The sequence below is a fragment of the Microcaecilia unicolor genome, chromosome 10, assembly GCF_901765095.1.
Source record: "Microcaecilia unicolor chromosome 10, aMicUni1.1, whole genome shotgun sequence".
Classification (NCBI taxonomy): domain Eukaryota; kingdom Metazoa; phylum Chordata; class Amphibia; order Gymnophiona; family Siphonopidae; genus Microcaecilia; species Microcaecilia unicolor.
The window spans coordinates 22,532,201-22,547,553 of record NC_044040.1 but is presented as its reverse complement, the minus strand read 5'-3'; the positions used below and the strand labels follow the sequence as shown (position 1 = coordinate 22,547,553).

General features: G+C 46.9%; 1 protein-coding gene across 1 annotated transcript in view; it reads left to right on the top strand.

Moving 5' to 3' along the window:
- FLNC (filamin C) overlaps positions 1–13,711 on the top strand; it is a 193,265-nt gene extending 179,554 nt beyond the window's left edge. Inside the window, 6 exon segments of the mRNA XM_030217139.1 lie at positions 91–206; positions 1,376–1,508; positions 4,787–4,963; positions 5,295–5,513; positions 8,117–8,320; positions 11,313–13,711. Coding sequence (XP_030072999.1) covers positions 91–206; positions 1,376–1,508; positions 4,787–4,963; positions 5,295–5,513; positions 8,117–8,320; positions 11,313–11,500 — 1,037 coding nt within the window. The 3' untranslated portion in view covers positions 11,501–13,711.
- The last annotated feature ends 1,642 nt before the right edge of the window (positions 13,712–15,353 follow it).

Genomic DNA, 15,353 nt, shown 5'->3' with positions numbered 1-15,353 from the left:
CAGGATGCTGGGCTTGATGGACCTTTGGTCTTTCCCAGTATGGCAATACTTATGTACTTATGTATGTACTTATCTTCGTTTCATCTTCAGGGGACTATGAAGTGTCCATTAAATTTAATGATGAGCACATCCCTGACAGCCCCTTTGTGGTCCCAGTGGCCTCCCTTTCAGATGATGCTCGCAGACTGACTGTCACAAGTCTTCAGGTATGATCTAGAATAACTGTGCCCGCAAACAGGGAACATGGTGGTGATTGGTGTATATGACTGGGTTTTGCATGCATGTCTGTGCTCAGCTTCAAGCACACATCTCCCATCCACGCCAAGATGATCTGCTTTAATCATGGCACAAGAGTGAAGGCTTAATATCACATATTCCTTCGGAGACCCTTTGCAAGCCAAAGAATAAAAGTGAAAACTTACTGATCGGAGCTGGGGACACTGACCCAACCTAAATAGGAAGACAAAGAAAAGGAAAAAATGCAAATTACAGAACAGAGCTGCCAAGGAGTAACACGGCTACACATACTGCAGCAGGACATGTTTACCCACTCCTACCCTAGCTGAGATAATATTAACCACCTCTCTGACCTCATGCTCAACTTTCTTTAAATTAGTCACCTTACTTTCTCATTCTCTTACCTATCTATATGTTACATCTTTGCTTATACCCTTCACTGTCAATTAAAATGTTCTATTACATATTGTGTTGACATTGTAAGTAGTATAATATGACATACTTTGTTTTGTTATTTGAATATTTTTATTCTGGGCAGACTTGTACGGTCTGTGCCCTGAAGAGCACAGATACAAAGCAAAGTAGGGTATACACAAAAAGTAGCACATATGAGTTTATCTTGTTGGGCAGACTGGATGGACCGTGCAGGTCTTTTTCTGCTGTCATCTACTATGTTACTATGTAATCACAGTCGGTAGATACAAATCTATCTAAGGTATATTCATTGTGAATATCCTGAAAACCAGACTATTCTAAGACCAGCTTAACAAACATTGTCCTGGATCAATTCCTAATATCTCAGCAGTTCCTCATACCCAATGATCTTTTTCCTTCAGAACACCATTAAATTTCTTACATATTGGCTATTGAGCCCTTCATATTTATTTATTTGTGTATTTATTTATTGGGATTTATTAACCGCCTTTATGAAGAGATTCACCCAAGGTGGTGTACAGTTTAACATAAAATTTACAATTTAACAGTATAACAACAGTAAAATGACCAAATATAAACATAAATATAATAACCTCCCCCCATGTGACCTTTACACCAGTAACAGTGAATTAAAAAAATGACTGAAGACCTTACAAACACCTAACCACTATCCTAAGCAATTGTTCTACTCTGAATTTCCCAGGAGACAGGCTTAAAAGTCAACCAACCAGCATCCTTTGCAGTGCAACTGAATGGTGCTAGAGGAGTGATAGATGCCAAAGTCCATACCCCCTCAGGTGCTGTGGAAGAATGTTACGTCTCTGAGCTGGACAGCGGTAAGGAGAGTTCTCCGATATTCTAATGGCAGGCAGAGGCCCAGTGGGGTGGGGGACTGGAATAGAGCTGCCAAGTCACCCAGTTCCAAGAGGAAGATTTTAGACCAGCCCTGGACTTCAGGCAACCCTATCCTGATGCATTATGGGACCTGCAGCTTTGATCTCCGTGAGTAGAAATAAGGACTAGAAATACCACATGTTCCAAAGGCAGGGCGTTGAAAACCAGAACTGGTCATAAAGTCTTCCTTGTGGAACTGGGTAACTGGGACTTGGTGGGGGGAGTCTGTAAGAGGGAGTAGAGGTAAATACAAGGATCAACTGGCTCAAAATGCTCTTGTTATAGATGAAAAATTCATGTTTTATTCAAGGGCGTAGCCAGACACCCAACTTTGAGTGGGCGTGGACCCAGTGGCGTAACAAGGGGGGGCAGTGGGGGGGCGGTCCGCCCCGGGTGCATGCCGCTGGGGGGGGTGCCGAGGCGCGCGCCTGCTGCGAGAGTTCGCTAACTTCTCTCGTTCGCTGCAGCTCCCTCTGCCCCGGAACAGGTTACTTCCTGTTCCGGGGCAGAGGGAGCTGCAGCGAATGAGCAAAGTTAGTAAACTCGCAGCAGGCGTGCGCTGTGGCACCCCTCCCCCCAGCGGCAGGCTCCCGGGGGCCCTTCGCGGGGGGGTCCACGCTGCATCGGGGGGGGGGGGGGCGCTGCACCCAGGGGGCGGGGTGCCACCCCGGGTGTCCGTCCCCCTAGGAACGCCACTGCCTGGACCCAAGATGGGTGGGCAGAAGAACCCCTCCCTGTCCCACAGATGATTTGGTCTCTCCTTGTCTCACCTGCATGCCATCTGCTATTTACAAGGGATGCAGGAGGGACAGTTGTTGGGAGTTTTCAGCTGGTGGGACTTGGGAATCCCTGCCAGCCACACCATAGGTGTGCTGCTACTGGCTGGGCCTGAGCCCAAAGTGGGTGGGCCTGGGCCCACCTAGGCCCACCCTTGGCTACGCCACTGGTTTTATTAAGCACACAGACAAACCTGAAAACAACAATCCCGATGTGCTACACGAAAGGTTTGATAAGTAAGTCTCAGTGCTTCTTGATGGAAAGAGGAAGAACTTTGAATTGTGGTTGGAAGAACTTATAAGACAATATTTCAGATTTTGTGCTATTTATTATGTGACTTTGGGCAAGTCACGCAATTTCCTGATATTTCTGTTGGGTATGTGTGTGTGTGTGAGGGGGTTGTTAATATTCAGCTGGTAGCAATCAGTGTTTTTAAAAAAATGATATTCAGCCCTTAACCAGTTAAGTTAAACCAGACAAAAATAAGACTACTATTTATACTGTCCTGTTTGGCCAATTAACTGGTTCTGGTCGCCGTATCTCAAAAAAGATATAGCGGAATTAGAAAAGGTTCAAAGAAGAGTGACCAAAATGATAGAGGGGATGGAACTGCTCCTGTATGAGGAAAGGCTAAAGAGGTTAGGGCTTTTCAGCTTGGAAAAGAGACAGATGAGGGAAGATATGATCGAGGCCTACATAATCCTGAGTGGTGTAGAATGAGTAGAAGTAAGTTTTTTTACTCGTTCCAAAAGTACAAAGACTAGGGAACACTCTAGGAAGTTACATGGAAATACTTCTAAAACTAATAGGAGAAAATATTTTTTCACTCAACAGAGGAGTGGCCTAGTGGTTAGGGTGGTGGACTTTGGTCCTGGGGAACTGAGGAACTGAGTTTGATTCCCGGCACAGGCAGCTCCTTGTGACTCTGGGCAAGTCACTTAACCCTCCATTGCCTGCCGCATAGAGCCTGCCATGAGTGGGAAAGTGTGGGGTACAAATGTAACAAAAATAAATAAATAAAATAAAATAGTTAAGCTCTGGAACTCTTTGCCGGAGGATGTGGTAACAGCAGTTAGCGTATCAGGTTTGGACAAGTTCCTGGAAGAAAAGTCCATAGTTTGCTATTGAGACAGACACGGGGAAGCCACTGCTTGCCCTGGGATTGGTAGCATGGAATGTTGCCACTATTTGGGTTTCTGCCAGGTACTTGTGACTTCAATTGGCCACTGTTGAAAACAGGATACTAGGCTAGATGGACCATTGGTCTGACCCAGTCTGACTGTTTTTATATTCATATGGTTAAAGGCTGAATATTTATTTATTTATTTATTTAATCACATTTGTACCCCACATTTTCCCACATGTTTGCAGGCGCAGTGTGGCTCACATTAAACCGAGAAGGCAATTGCTAACCCAGTTATTAATCAATTACAATATATTGTGGTAAACAGAGAGTGTAGAAGAATAAGTTGAAAGGAGGGAAAAGGAAAAGGAAAAAGAGTCCAAAATAGTCCATTAATGTATTGCTTTGGAGGACTTTAGCATTTATGTTGGATCCTGGGAGTAGGCTTTCTTGAATAAGCTGGTCTTGAGTAATTTCCTAAAGTTAAGATGATTTGGGGTAGTTTTGGCAGCTCTTAATTGATTAAATGCCAATCCCATGTCTGGACCGCCCGAACAGTAGCTGGTTTCAGTTATAGCAGTTAAAGGGGATATACCGTGACACTATTTGGTAACTGCTGCTGAACATTTCCTCAGGGTCTGGTCAGTGTGAGTTAACTTGATAAGAGCCTCTCTTAAACAGTTAACTAACTTTGAATATCGACCTTTTGGTTTTCAAGCCCAGCTCTGCCGTTCATTTGGTTTTATTTTGAACATATCACTTCATTCCCCTGTTCCTTAGAGTCCAATATTAAGCTGGCATGAAGCAGACAAAGTTAACGTGATACATTTGTACAGTTAATCTTTTCTGGGTATTCAGCTGTGTTCGAGTAGAAATGTAGCTAAACATCCAAATAAAGCTGAGTTGACAAACTTTGCACATGTTCGTATTTCTCTGCCATCTGTGTGGGCTTTTGTCTGTGCAAATTGAGCTGGATAGCATTCAGTCTGGTTAAATTTGTTACTCCACCCCCATCAAGTCTCTAACCTGGCCTGCTGTAGTCTAGGTAACTTTGTCTTAGGCGGACAAAATTACTTGGGTAAATGAAAGGTGTCTAAAAATAATTTCTTAAGACATCCTACTGCCCTTGCAGGAAGAAATGCTACCACCAAGCATGGAATGTCTCACCTCTGTATGGTGCTACTAATTGGGTTTCTGCCAGGTACTTGTGACCTGGAATGGCCACTGCTGGAAGCAGGATACTGGACTAGATGGACCAATGGCGTCTGACCCAGTATGGCTATTCTTATGTTCTTATATCCTCTTTTCCTTTCCTTGCAGATAAAAACGCCATCCGGTTTATTCCTCGTGAAAATGGGGTGCACTCCATTGATGTGAAGTTTAACGGCAGTCATATCCCTGGCAGCCCCTTCAAGATCCGGGTGGGAGAGCAGAGCCAGGCGGGAGACCCGGGCCTTGTCTCTGCATATGGGCCTGGCCTAGAGGGAGGCATCACAGGTAGGAATTCTGCATTTCCTGAAATGCTAAGGCTTTCCATTCTTTGTATCTCACAGTGCTTTCTAATGAGCTGATATTCTTGGGGTAGAGGGATTATTTTCCCATCAGAATCGATAAATTGGAAAATCTGTCCTTTACGAAACAAGATGGTACATTCTTTCTCCTACCCCATAATTCAATACAAGGTTTTCTAAGCAAGAATTCAATTGCCAGGAGATTAATTCAGACCCAGAGAAACTCATAACATATTTGGGTTCCCAGGAGACTGACTGAGACCCCAAAATAATGCTGAGACTTAGGAATCCTGCTTATTCTCACTTCTTTCTCCTAGGAACCTTCTCAGAGTTTGTGGTGAACACAGTCAACGCCGGATCGGGTGCACTCTCTGTCACCATCGACGGCCCCTCCAAGGTTAAGATGGACTGTCAGGAGTGCCCCGAGGGCTATAAGATCATCTACACACCCATGGCACCAGGAAACTATTTGATTTCCATCAAATATGGTGGTCCACAGCACATCGTGGGCAGCCCTTTCAAAGCCAAGGTCACAGGTATGCAGGGGCAAGCTCACAATACATACCACCCACCTTGAGGGTTATACTTATGTGTGTGTGTGTGGGGGGTGGGGGGGGGCAGTGCACTGTTGCTCATCGCTGTGGAAATCCTCTGGGTTGCATTCACCTGACAGGCAGCAGGATCCCTCTGGCATATGCCATGTAGCATGCTGCAGAAGCCTGGCCTGTAACTAGTAACTGGTAAACAGCAGCCAGCCACAATTTTCCCATGAAATTGGGCATTGGGGGTCACTGACAGTTGTAGTGCACTGGGTAAAAGTTGATGGTGTGGTGCGCCTCCATTCACAGTGCAGGACCTTTGCATAAGTGCTACTCTCCCTGCCAACTGGAAATCTGGCCGTGCTGTAATCTAGGATTCCCTCACTTAGCCCCTTCATAGCCAGGGTCACAGGTATCATCTCCTCAGTGCAGTCAAACAGCAAGACATTTACAGTGGTGGAAATAAGTATTTGATCCCTTGCTGATTTTGTAAGTTTGCCCACTGACAAAGACATGAGCAGCCCATAATTGAAGGGTAGGTTATTGGTAACAGTGAGAGATAGCACATCACAAATTAAATCCGGAAAATCACATTGTGGAAAGTATATGAATTTATTTGCATTCTGCAGAGGGAAATAAGTATTTAATCCCTCTGGCAAACAAGACCTAATACTTGGTGGCAAAACCCTTGTTGGCAAGCACAGCGGTCAGACGTCTTCTGTAGTTGATGATGAGGTTTGCACACATGTCAGGAGGAATTTTGGTCCACTCCTCTTTGCAGATCATCTCTAAATCATTAAGAGTTCTGGGCTGTCGCTTGGCAACTCGCATCTTCAGCTCCCTCCATAAGTTTTCAATGGGATTAAGGTCTGGTGACTGGCTAGGCCACTCCATGACCCTAATGTGCTTCTTCCTGAGCCACTCCTTTGTTGCCTTGGCTGTATGTTTTGGGTCATTGTCGTGCTGGAAGACCCAGCCACGACCCATTTTTAAGGCCCTGGCGGAGGGAAGGAGGTTGTCACTCAGAATTGTACGGTACATGGCCCCATCCATTCTCCCATTGATGCGGTGAAGTAGTCCTGTGCCCTTAGCAGAGAAACACCCCCAAAACATAACATTTCCACCTCCATGCTTGACAGTGGGGACGGTGTTCTTTGGGTCATAGGCAGCATTTCTCTTCCTCCAAACACGGCGAGTTGAGTTCATGCCAAAGAGCTCAATTTTTGTCTCATCTGACCACAGCACCTTCTCCCAATCACTCTCGGCATCATCCAGGTGTTCACTGGCAAACTTCAGACGGGCCGTCACATGTGCCTTCCGGAGCAGGGGGACCTTGCGGGCACTGCAGGATTGCAATCCGTTATGTCGTAATGTGTTACCAATGGTTTTCGTGGTGACAGTGGTCCCAGCTGCCTTGAGATCATTGACAAGTTCCCCCCTTGTAGTTGTAGGCTGATTTCTAACCTTCCTCATGATCAAGGATACCCCACGAGGTGAGATTTTGCGTGGAGCCCCAGATCTTTATCGATTGACAGTCATTTTGTACTTCTTCCATTTTCTTACTATGGCACCAACAGTTGTCTCCTTCTCGCCCAGCGTCTTACTGATGGTTTTGTAGCCCATTCCAGCCTTGTGCAGGTGTATGATCTTGTCCCTGACATCCTTAGACAGCTCCTTGCTCTTGGCCATTTTGTAGAGGTTAGAGTCTGACTGATTCACTGAGTCTGTGGACAGGTGTCTTTCATACAGGTGACCATTGCCGACAGCTGTCTGTCATGCAGGTAACGAGTTGATTTGGAGCATCTACCTGGTCTGTAGGGGCCAGATCTCTTACTGGTTGGTGGGGGATCAAATACTTATTTCCCTCTGCAGAATGCAAATAAATTCATATACTTTCCACAATGTGATTTTCCGGATTTAATTTGTGATGTGCTATCTCTCACTGTTACCAATAACCTACCCTTCAATTATGGGCTGCTCATGTCTTTGTCAGTGGGCAAACTTACAAAATCAGCAAGGGATCAAATACTTATTTCCACCACTGTACGCTCCCAGCCCACCCTTCATTATACAGGTTTTCAATCTCAGCTAAAAAAAATGACAGCAGAAAAAGACTGTATGGCCTATCCAGTCTGCTCATCCATACCAACTACTAATCTCTGCTATACTTTGTTAGAGATCCTCAGTGCCTGTCCCATGCTTTCTTGAATTCAGATACAGACCTCATCTCGGTCACCTCCACTAGGAGGCCATTCCATGCGTCCATCACCTTTTCCATAAAGAAATAATTTCCTTAGATTATTCTCGAGTCTGTCCCCTTTTACCTTCACCCTATGCCCCCTCATTCCAGAGCTTCCAGACTGATATGGTGGTGTTGACTTAAACCAGAGCCACAGCAGAGAGCTTAGGCCGCATCTGACCAGGATGAAGGTTAGGGAGCTATGCCCAGAGCTATGCTGCTCTTATTAAGAGGGTGTCTGTGTTTCTTCTCTCTTGGAACAAGAGATGACTTTGCAACTGAAGCAGGAGACTTGTGTGGGAGAGAAGGGCTCTGGATTACCCTAGTCACATTTTTCAATTCTTTGGTTCTTTGTTGCCAGGACCTCGTCTCTCTGGTGGTCACAGCCTACACGAGACCTCTTCTGTCCTAGTTGAAACGGTCACCAAGTCTTCCAGCATGGGAAGTTACAGCCCCATGCCAAAGTTCTCATCTGACGCCTCCAAGGTTGTTGCCCGAGGAGCAGGCCTGTCCAAGGCTTTTGTAGGCCAGAAGAACACCTTCACTGTAGACTGCAGCAAAGCAGGTAAATGGGAAAGGATGTTATGAGCCTGACTCGAACATATGTTAAATTGCTACACCTGTCAGATCCCCTGTTCTGGAACTTTGCAAGTTTGTGTGATGACATTGGTAAGAAAATCTTTGCAAGCAACCTGGAGTTATACATGTTGACATATCTGAGAGAAGTACTAGAAGTAGCTTTGGTGGGGTGTGCGTGTGCTGTCTTAGTCACACAAGGGCACTACTGTATTTTGTCTCTCTAGTCTCTGCATAGCAACAGATTTTGTGATTTCTGATTGCATTTTTGCAATGTCTTCTTAGTGTGAGACATTGAAACGTGTTTCGTGGAGGGCAGGACAGTGGCGTACCAAGGGAGGGGGCGTTGGGCCACTCGTTCCGTGCTCCCTCTGCCCCGGAACAGGCTACTTCCTTTTCTGGGGCAGAGGGATCATGGAACGAGCGAAGCCGACAGGCGCGCCCCCCACCCCCCAGCAGGTAAAAATGCACCGGGGGGGGGGGGTGTTGTTTCGCCGGGGGGGGGGGAGGTGTCGTTTCGCTGGGGAGGGGGGGCGCTGCACCTGTGGGGGGGGGGGTGCATCGGCGATCCGCCCCGGGTGTCAGCCGCCCTAGGAACGCCACTGGGGCAGGATGTGACAGAAGAATGAGTAATGGCTTAATGTACAGTTAGGGGAGACTAGGGTTACCATATTTATGGAGACAAAAGAGAGGACAGAAAAAATAAAAATAGATGCTACTTTTGCCAGAGAAATATTTAATCATAGCCTTTAGTTAATGAACACACATCAAACGGTGACTGACTTACAGTATAGCAGTAGACAATAACCTACTTTTCAAGAACTTCCGGATTTGAGTTTAACTGAGTTTGAGACCAAGTGTGCTTATCAGAAGAGCAAGTATCCCTCAACTTTGGCTGGCTTCTGAGATATCTTTGCATGCCATAAGCTTAAAGTTGCGCTGCACAAAGAAAATTCATTTGACAGATTCAACCAATAGGGAAACAGAGAGGAGTCAGCAATGCCTTTCTCTTTCTTTAGCACCCCCATGTGTCTAGACTGACTAAGAGGCCAGACATGGTTTCTCTCATTACGTGGGTAGGTGTGTTGACATTGGCATATAAAAGAAAAAGAGGACATTTTCCTAAAAATAAAAACAACCTGGAAGACATATCTGAAGACCTTCAAAAAGAGGACATGTCCTCTTTAAAAGAGGACATATGGTAACCTAGGGGAGGCACACACACTGGATTTCATCTCACCACCAGTGTTGCCAGGTGGGCGGTTTTACCGCCCAATTGGGCGGTTTTCCGCGACCCGCCGCAGGAAATTTTTGCCCGCGGCGGGTTGCGGTTTTTTGGGCTTTTTTTTTTATTTTGGGCGGTTTTCCGGCGGTTTTTTCGGCCGCGGGGGGCGGGGTTAGTGACGTTTTGGGCGGGGTTACTGATGTTTTGGGCGGGGTTACTGACGTTCTGGGCGGGGCCGATGACGGGGGAGGCGGGGCCGATGACGAGAGAGGCGGGGCCAGTGACGGGGGAGGCGGGGCCGATGACAGCAGGGGCGGGGTTGATGACGACAGGGCGGGGTTGATGACGCGGGGGTGGGGTGTCAGGGGCGGGGTTTGAGTTTGGGCGGGTTTTGGGCTGTTTTTAGGCTGGATTGGGTGGGAAAAAAATTTTCCACCTGGCAACCCTGCTCTCACCACTCCCCCTCCCCCCCAGTCTGTCTCTCAGATTCTGGATCTGTTTTCTGCCCAGGCCTTCCCTGATTTATTTAATAGGGATTGTAGGGCCAAGAATGAATATTTCCTCCCTTCAGTATATCATCTATCAACTTACTGAGTTTGGTGCAGTAATTATGCTTTTGTGGAAAAGATGCGGGTTGAATTACTAGACGTAGACATCACCAACCTTAACTTCCTAATGAGATCTTTTTCTGCCAGAGCAGCTGCTGTTTTTCTTTCAGTGGTGCCATTTTTGGGGCCTTGGTATAAGTTTTTTCGACAGTGCTTTTAATTAAGATGAAGCCAGACAGGAACCAAAAAGTAGAAAACTAGGTCTTACAGTGGAGGATAAAACCAGGCAGTGGCGTAGCTACGAGTGGGCCTGCGTGGGCACAGGCCCGCCCATTCGTGGCTCAGGCCCACCCAGCAGCAGTACCACACTGCTCTCTCCCCTCTTTCCTCCGTGGCATCCCGGCATCTGCACGTCTGTCTCTGAACCCCATCCTTCCCTGGTGTACCATACAGGCATCTTTGACACCTGCAGCAATTCATTCTTGTTCTTGCGCCAGCCCTGCAGTCTTCCATCTGCCGCGTCCCGTCACTCAGGAAACAAGCAATGACATCAGTGAGGGCGGGTTCACGGGCATGCGGCAGGTGGGAAGCCTGCAGGGCTGGTGCAAGCAGCGAGAATGAATCGCTGCAAGCGTCAAGGATGCCTGGGGAAGAATGGGGTTCAATGATAGATGCCGGAATGCCACGGAGAAGAGGCGGAGAAACGCGGGGTAGGTGAAAAAAAAATCTGTATTTTTAAAAATATCTCTGGGAAGATATTTGTGTGTGTGTGGGGGGGGGGGGGTGTGGAAGGGCTCATCCAAGTTACCTCTGGGTCCATCCAAAATATTAAGTCTGGCTATGCCTCTGAAACCAGGCTGCAGTGGCGTTCCTAGACTCGACGACACCCGGGGCGGATCGCCGATGCGCCCCCCTGGCGAAATGACACCCCCCCGGTGCACGCCGCTAGGGGGGGGTGCCGCGGCACGCGCCTGTTGGCTGCGACTTCGAATCGCTACGCTAAATTCTCTCGTTCGCTGCAGCTCCCTCCCTCTGTTCCGGGGCAGAGGGAGGGAGCTGCAGCGAACGAGAGAATTTAGCATAGCGATTCGAACTCGCAGCCCCCAGCGGCTTGCACCCGGGGCGGACCGCCCCCCCCGCCCCCCCCCCCCCCCCCTTGGTACGCCACTGCCAGGCTGAGACCTAATACTGATCTTGTTTATTTGCAGGCACAAACATGCTGATGGTGGGAGTGCACGGCCCAAAAACACCATGTGAAGAAGTATACGTGAAACACGTGGGGAATCGAGTGTACAACGTCACCTACACGGTCAAGGAAAAAGGAGACTACATCCTGATCGTGAAGTGGGGAGACGACAGTGTGCCCGGCAGTCCTTACCAAGTTGCCGTCCCTTAAAAAGACCCACCCGCCCGCCCACCCCCTCGTGGGAACAGACCACAGCGTGCAGCGCACACCCCATGCTTCTAAACAAAAACACACACCCCGCCCTACTGTCAATCCAGATGTGCCTCTTTCCCCAAATGCAAGTGCACTGAAAATGCAAGTGGAAACACAAGCAGAATGTACACTGTAACAGTGGAAGAAAGAACTTTTCTTACCGAAAACAAATTTCTACCTAGCAAAAGACTGCCTTTGAGGGTGCAATAGCAATGTCACAGTGAGAGAGCAGAGGGGAGGGAAAGCGTGCTTATTATCCACAATGGTCCTTTGCCTTTGGAGTTCATGTAGTTTTGTGTTTTAAAGACACCCTTATCAATGCATTTTCCTATCAGTTTATTCCTTTCTTTTTTTGTTGGTAGTGGGTGGAGAAAAAATATATAGGATTATAACGGAGGAGAGAGGTCATGTCCAAGCCGGGCTCTATTTCCTTTTTTAACTTTAAGGTTCTTTTAAATTTTATATGCACTGTCCCTATGTGTGCAGCGTGCATAACTGTGCACTAGCTCTTCTGTAGGGGATGATCACTCTAGTATAACCCTTGCTGGGCATGCTGTTTGTGTAGTAGGGAAGTGGAGCTTTACTGGGACAAAAATGAGTATGATTTATAAGACGCTGTGATTTTAGGGGGAAGGAGAAGAGAAGACCTTCCTATGCACTGAATAAAGAAGATAGTCCAAAGAGGCTTTGCTTTCTTCCTGGGTCTTTTCCCCTCAATTAACGGCTGGAATGATATTTTCAGGCTGTTGTAGAATGGAGGCATTTCCCATTTCTGAATCTCCTGGATACTGGTCTGTTTCACATCTTCTTCTTGTTCAAACACTTTCATCGTGTGAGCTGGGTTTTTGTTGTTGTTGTTGTTGTCGTACCAACTGCTACCTGTGTTATACACAGCCTCATAGCGTTCATGTCCTGTGAAAAGCACCCAGTGAAAGGCCCAAGTGATCATCGCGGGCCCTGAAAGCACAGGTTTCTGCACTCAGATAGAATCCCTTCACAGCTCATCTTTCTGGTGCACATTAGGGCAACCACCGAAACTTCAGCTGTTCTTTTAGTTTGGAAATGTTCATCACCTCTGCCCGAGATGCCACATCCAGCATGATAGAGATCCAGATGGGACAAGATTCTACACACCCCATGCCATGCGCCAGAGGATGGAGCGATCTTGCAAAACACAGGATCAAAAGATCTCAGCCCAATATCCTGGTGCATGGGGAGAGATTTTGGCATTTGATGCTCTGCGGCAATGACTATCTACCTCTAAGGGCCAGTCTTGTAATATTCACTGAGAAGTGGTAAGGTCTCTGGTTATAGCACTGTACACCTTGGAATGTGAGTTATAATCTTTCCTCTGCCTCTGACAGTCTGTTTCACATTAAGAAAGCGAATGTATCTCCCTGTGCTTCATTTGACTCCTCTGCAAGTATGTCACTAGAAAGTTGCAGTCACCATTCATCTGACACGGCTCCATATACGCTTTTAATATATTGTTTGTAAAGCATCTTGTGACTCCATTTAGATCAAAAAAACCCTGTCTACATATACAATGAGTTGTATTCTCATTCCCAGTGGTAGAACATCGAGTCCCAGATACCACTGGAAGTCAAAGAGCTAGGTCCGACCTCACCGTCTCTAGTGCAATATAACCTGCAAAGTCACAGATAATCACAGGCAGTCAACTAGAACAGGAAAACAAGAGAAAACACCTCCTCCCCCCAACCCCCCCCCCCCCCCAAAGGTAGTATATGCAGTTTTTTTCTCACAATGTGCACTTTTTTCTGCTTGTGAAATGACATTTCTATATAATTTATGCTACTGTGAACTGATTTCCCAGCTCCCTGGGACTGACCTCTGGATCTGCATTGGTCTGTAACTGAGCAAAACCTTTGGTTGTCACAGCACTGTCTTAGACAAGGAAAGCAAGGTCGGGTGTAGCATCATGTGACCGTTGCTGTTAGCTACCAAAAATTTTATTTAAAGAATAAACAAATTAAAAAAAAAAAAAGCAAAACTACTAAAGTGTTAGCAAGAATAGGGCTAAATCAAGTTTAATAGTGAGGTTTTTTTTGTATGTATTAATTGTGATAATGCAGTACCCCAGTGGTTTGTTACATACCTGTTGACTGGTAAATACGTAAACTGCAAACTAAAATAAAAATTTCATTGCTAGTGCTGCATTCTTACTTTTCTGTGGGGGGGGGGGAGGGGGGAGTCAGAGTTCATTGCACTAGGAAAGAATTATCAATAGCATGGTTTAATCATATTTGCCCAGACGTTCTGTACCTAACAAGGGGCCAGTCCAGCAGCTCAGCATGTGTGGAAGACCTGGGCTTGAATCCCAGGTCCAGTATTTGCTGTCCAAGCTAGAGGAACTGGGATGAAGGGCACAGTATTAATGCACTGGCAAATTTTGCACACGAAAGGGGCCCAAAGCCCCAAAAGAGCCACACAAACCTGCCCCTGAGAATGGTAAACATCTGACAGATTTGGGCAAGGTTCGATTGGGAATGTAAACCAGCCCTGGAAATTTTTCTGAAAGCAGCACTTACCACCAGTGGCCTAAGTCCCCCCCCCCCCCCCCCCAATAACTTTTTGAACATTTTGCTGAGGACCTCTCATTGTGGTGGAGGTTGAGAGATGACCTTTCCTCTACTGAAGCTGGGGGAAGGTGAGTGTGGTGAACACTGAACTTACCTCAGACAGTGTTGTTGTGCCACCTCTCTACTTCAGGGGCCCTTCTACTAAGCCGTGTAAGTGCCTACGCGCGCCAGTTCCGAGTTACCGTTCAATTACCGAGTGGTCCTTGCAGTAATTTCATTTTTGGCGGGCGTCCGAAAAATATTTGTTCATTTCTAGCATGCGTCAGCTGCGCGCGTCAAGTGGCATTTGACGTGCGTAGTTCATTACCGCCCGGTTTCAGCGTGAGACATTACTGCTGGGTCAATGGCTGGCGTTAAGGTCTCAGACCCAAAATGGACACTCGGCAATTTTCATTTTGCCGCACGTCCATTTTCGGCAAAAATTTTAAAAAGGCATTTTTTTACAGGTGTGCTAAAAAATGATTATGCGCGTGCCCAAAACACACTCTACCGCAGGCCATTTTTCAGCACACCTTAGTAAAAGGACCCCCCCCCCCCCCCCAATGTGGTTCTGCAGCAGAAGGGCTTACGTGTGTCATCTCTTACTGCTACAGGAGCAAGACTCAAGTGGTGGATATTTATGTCATGTTCCTTACTGCACTCTTTCATGTACCCCCTTCTTTTTACTATCCTTCGGACTCTCCCAACTTGCATGCCTCAGGAACTATTCCTGTTCAATGGGACTTTAGACTTCAGCTATACGGCCTGGTACCTTATCCCTCTTCAATCCTCTCTTTCTTCTTCTTCACCTCCTATCTCCTCTCCCTCCTTTAAAACTGCCTATCTCAATGTGCGCTCTCTTTGTGGCAAATTCACCTCCTTCATTCTTATCTTACTCAAACTCACCATGATATCTTATGTCTAGTTGAAACGGACTCTGACTGTTTCCCCGAGACTGTACAACTTGTGGACTCAGCGTTCTCCCGCCTGTGCTTTGGCAGCACTTTTACGTTTTCTGGTGTTGAGCTGAAGATTCTTGCTTACTGACCCCTGAGGAAGGCTTGTTGCCGAAACACAGACCGTGTTGGGTCCCAGTAAACGTTCTCTGAAGCTCTTGCGTCCTCGTTTGGGCTGATCATTTGGACTTGGTTTTCTTCCACCCTTGGTCTGTTTTGCTTGCGTTCTTGTGGAAGGAGTGGCCCCCTCTCTCCTGCTTGCATATCTACATCAAG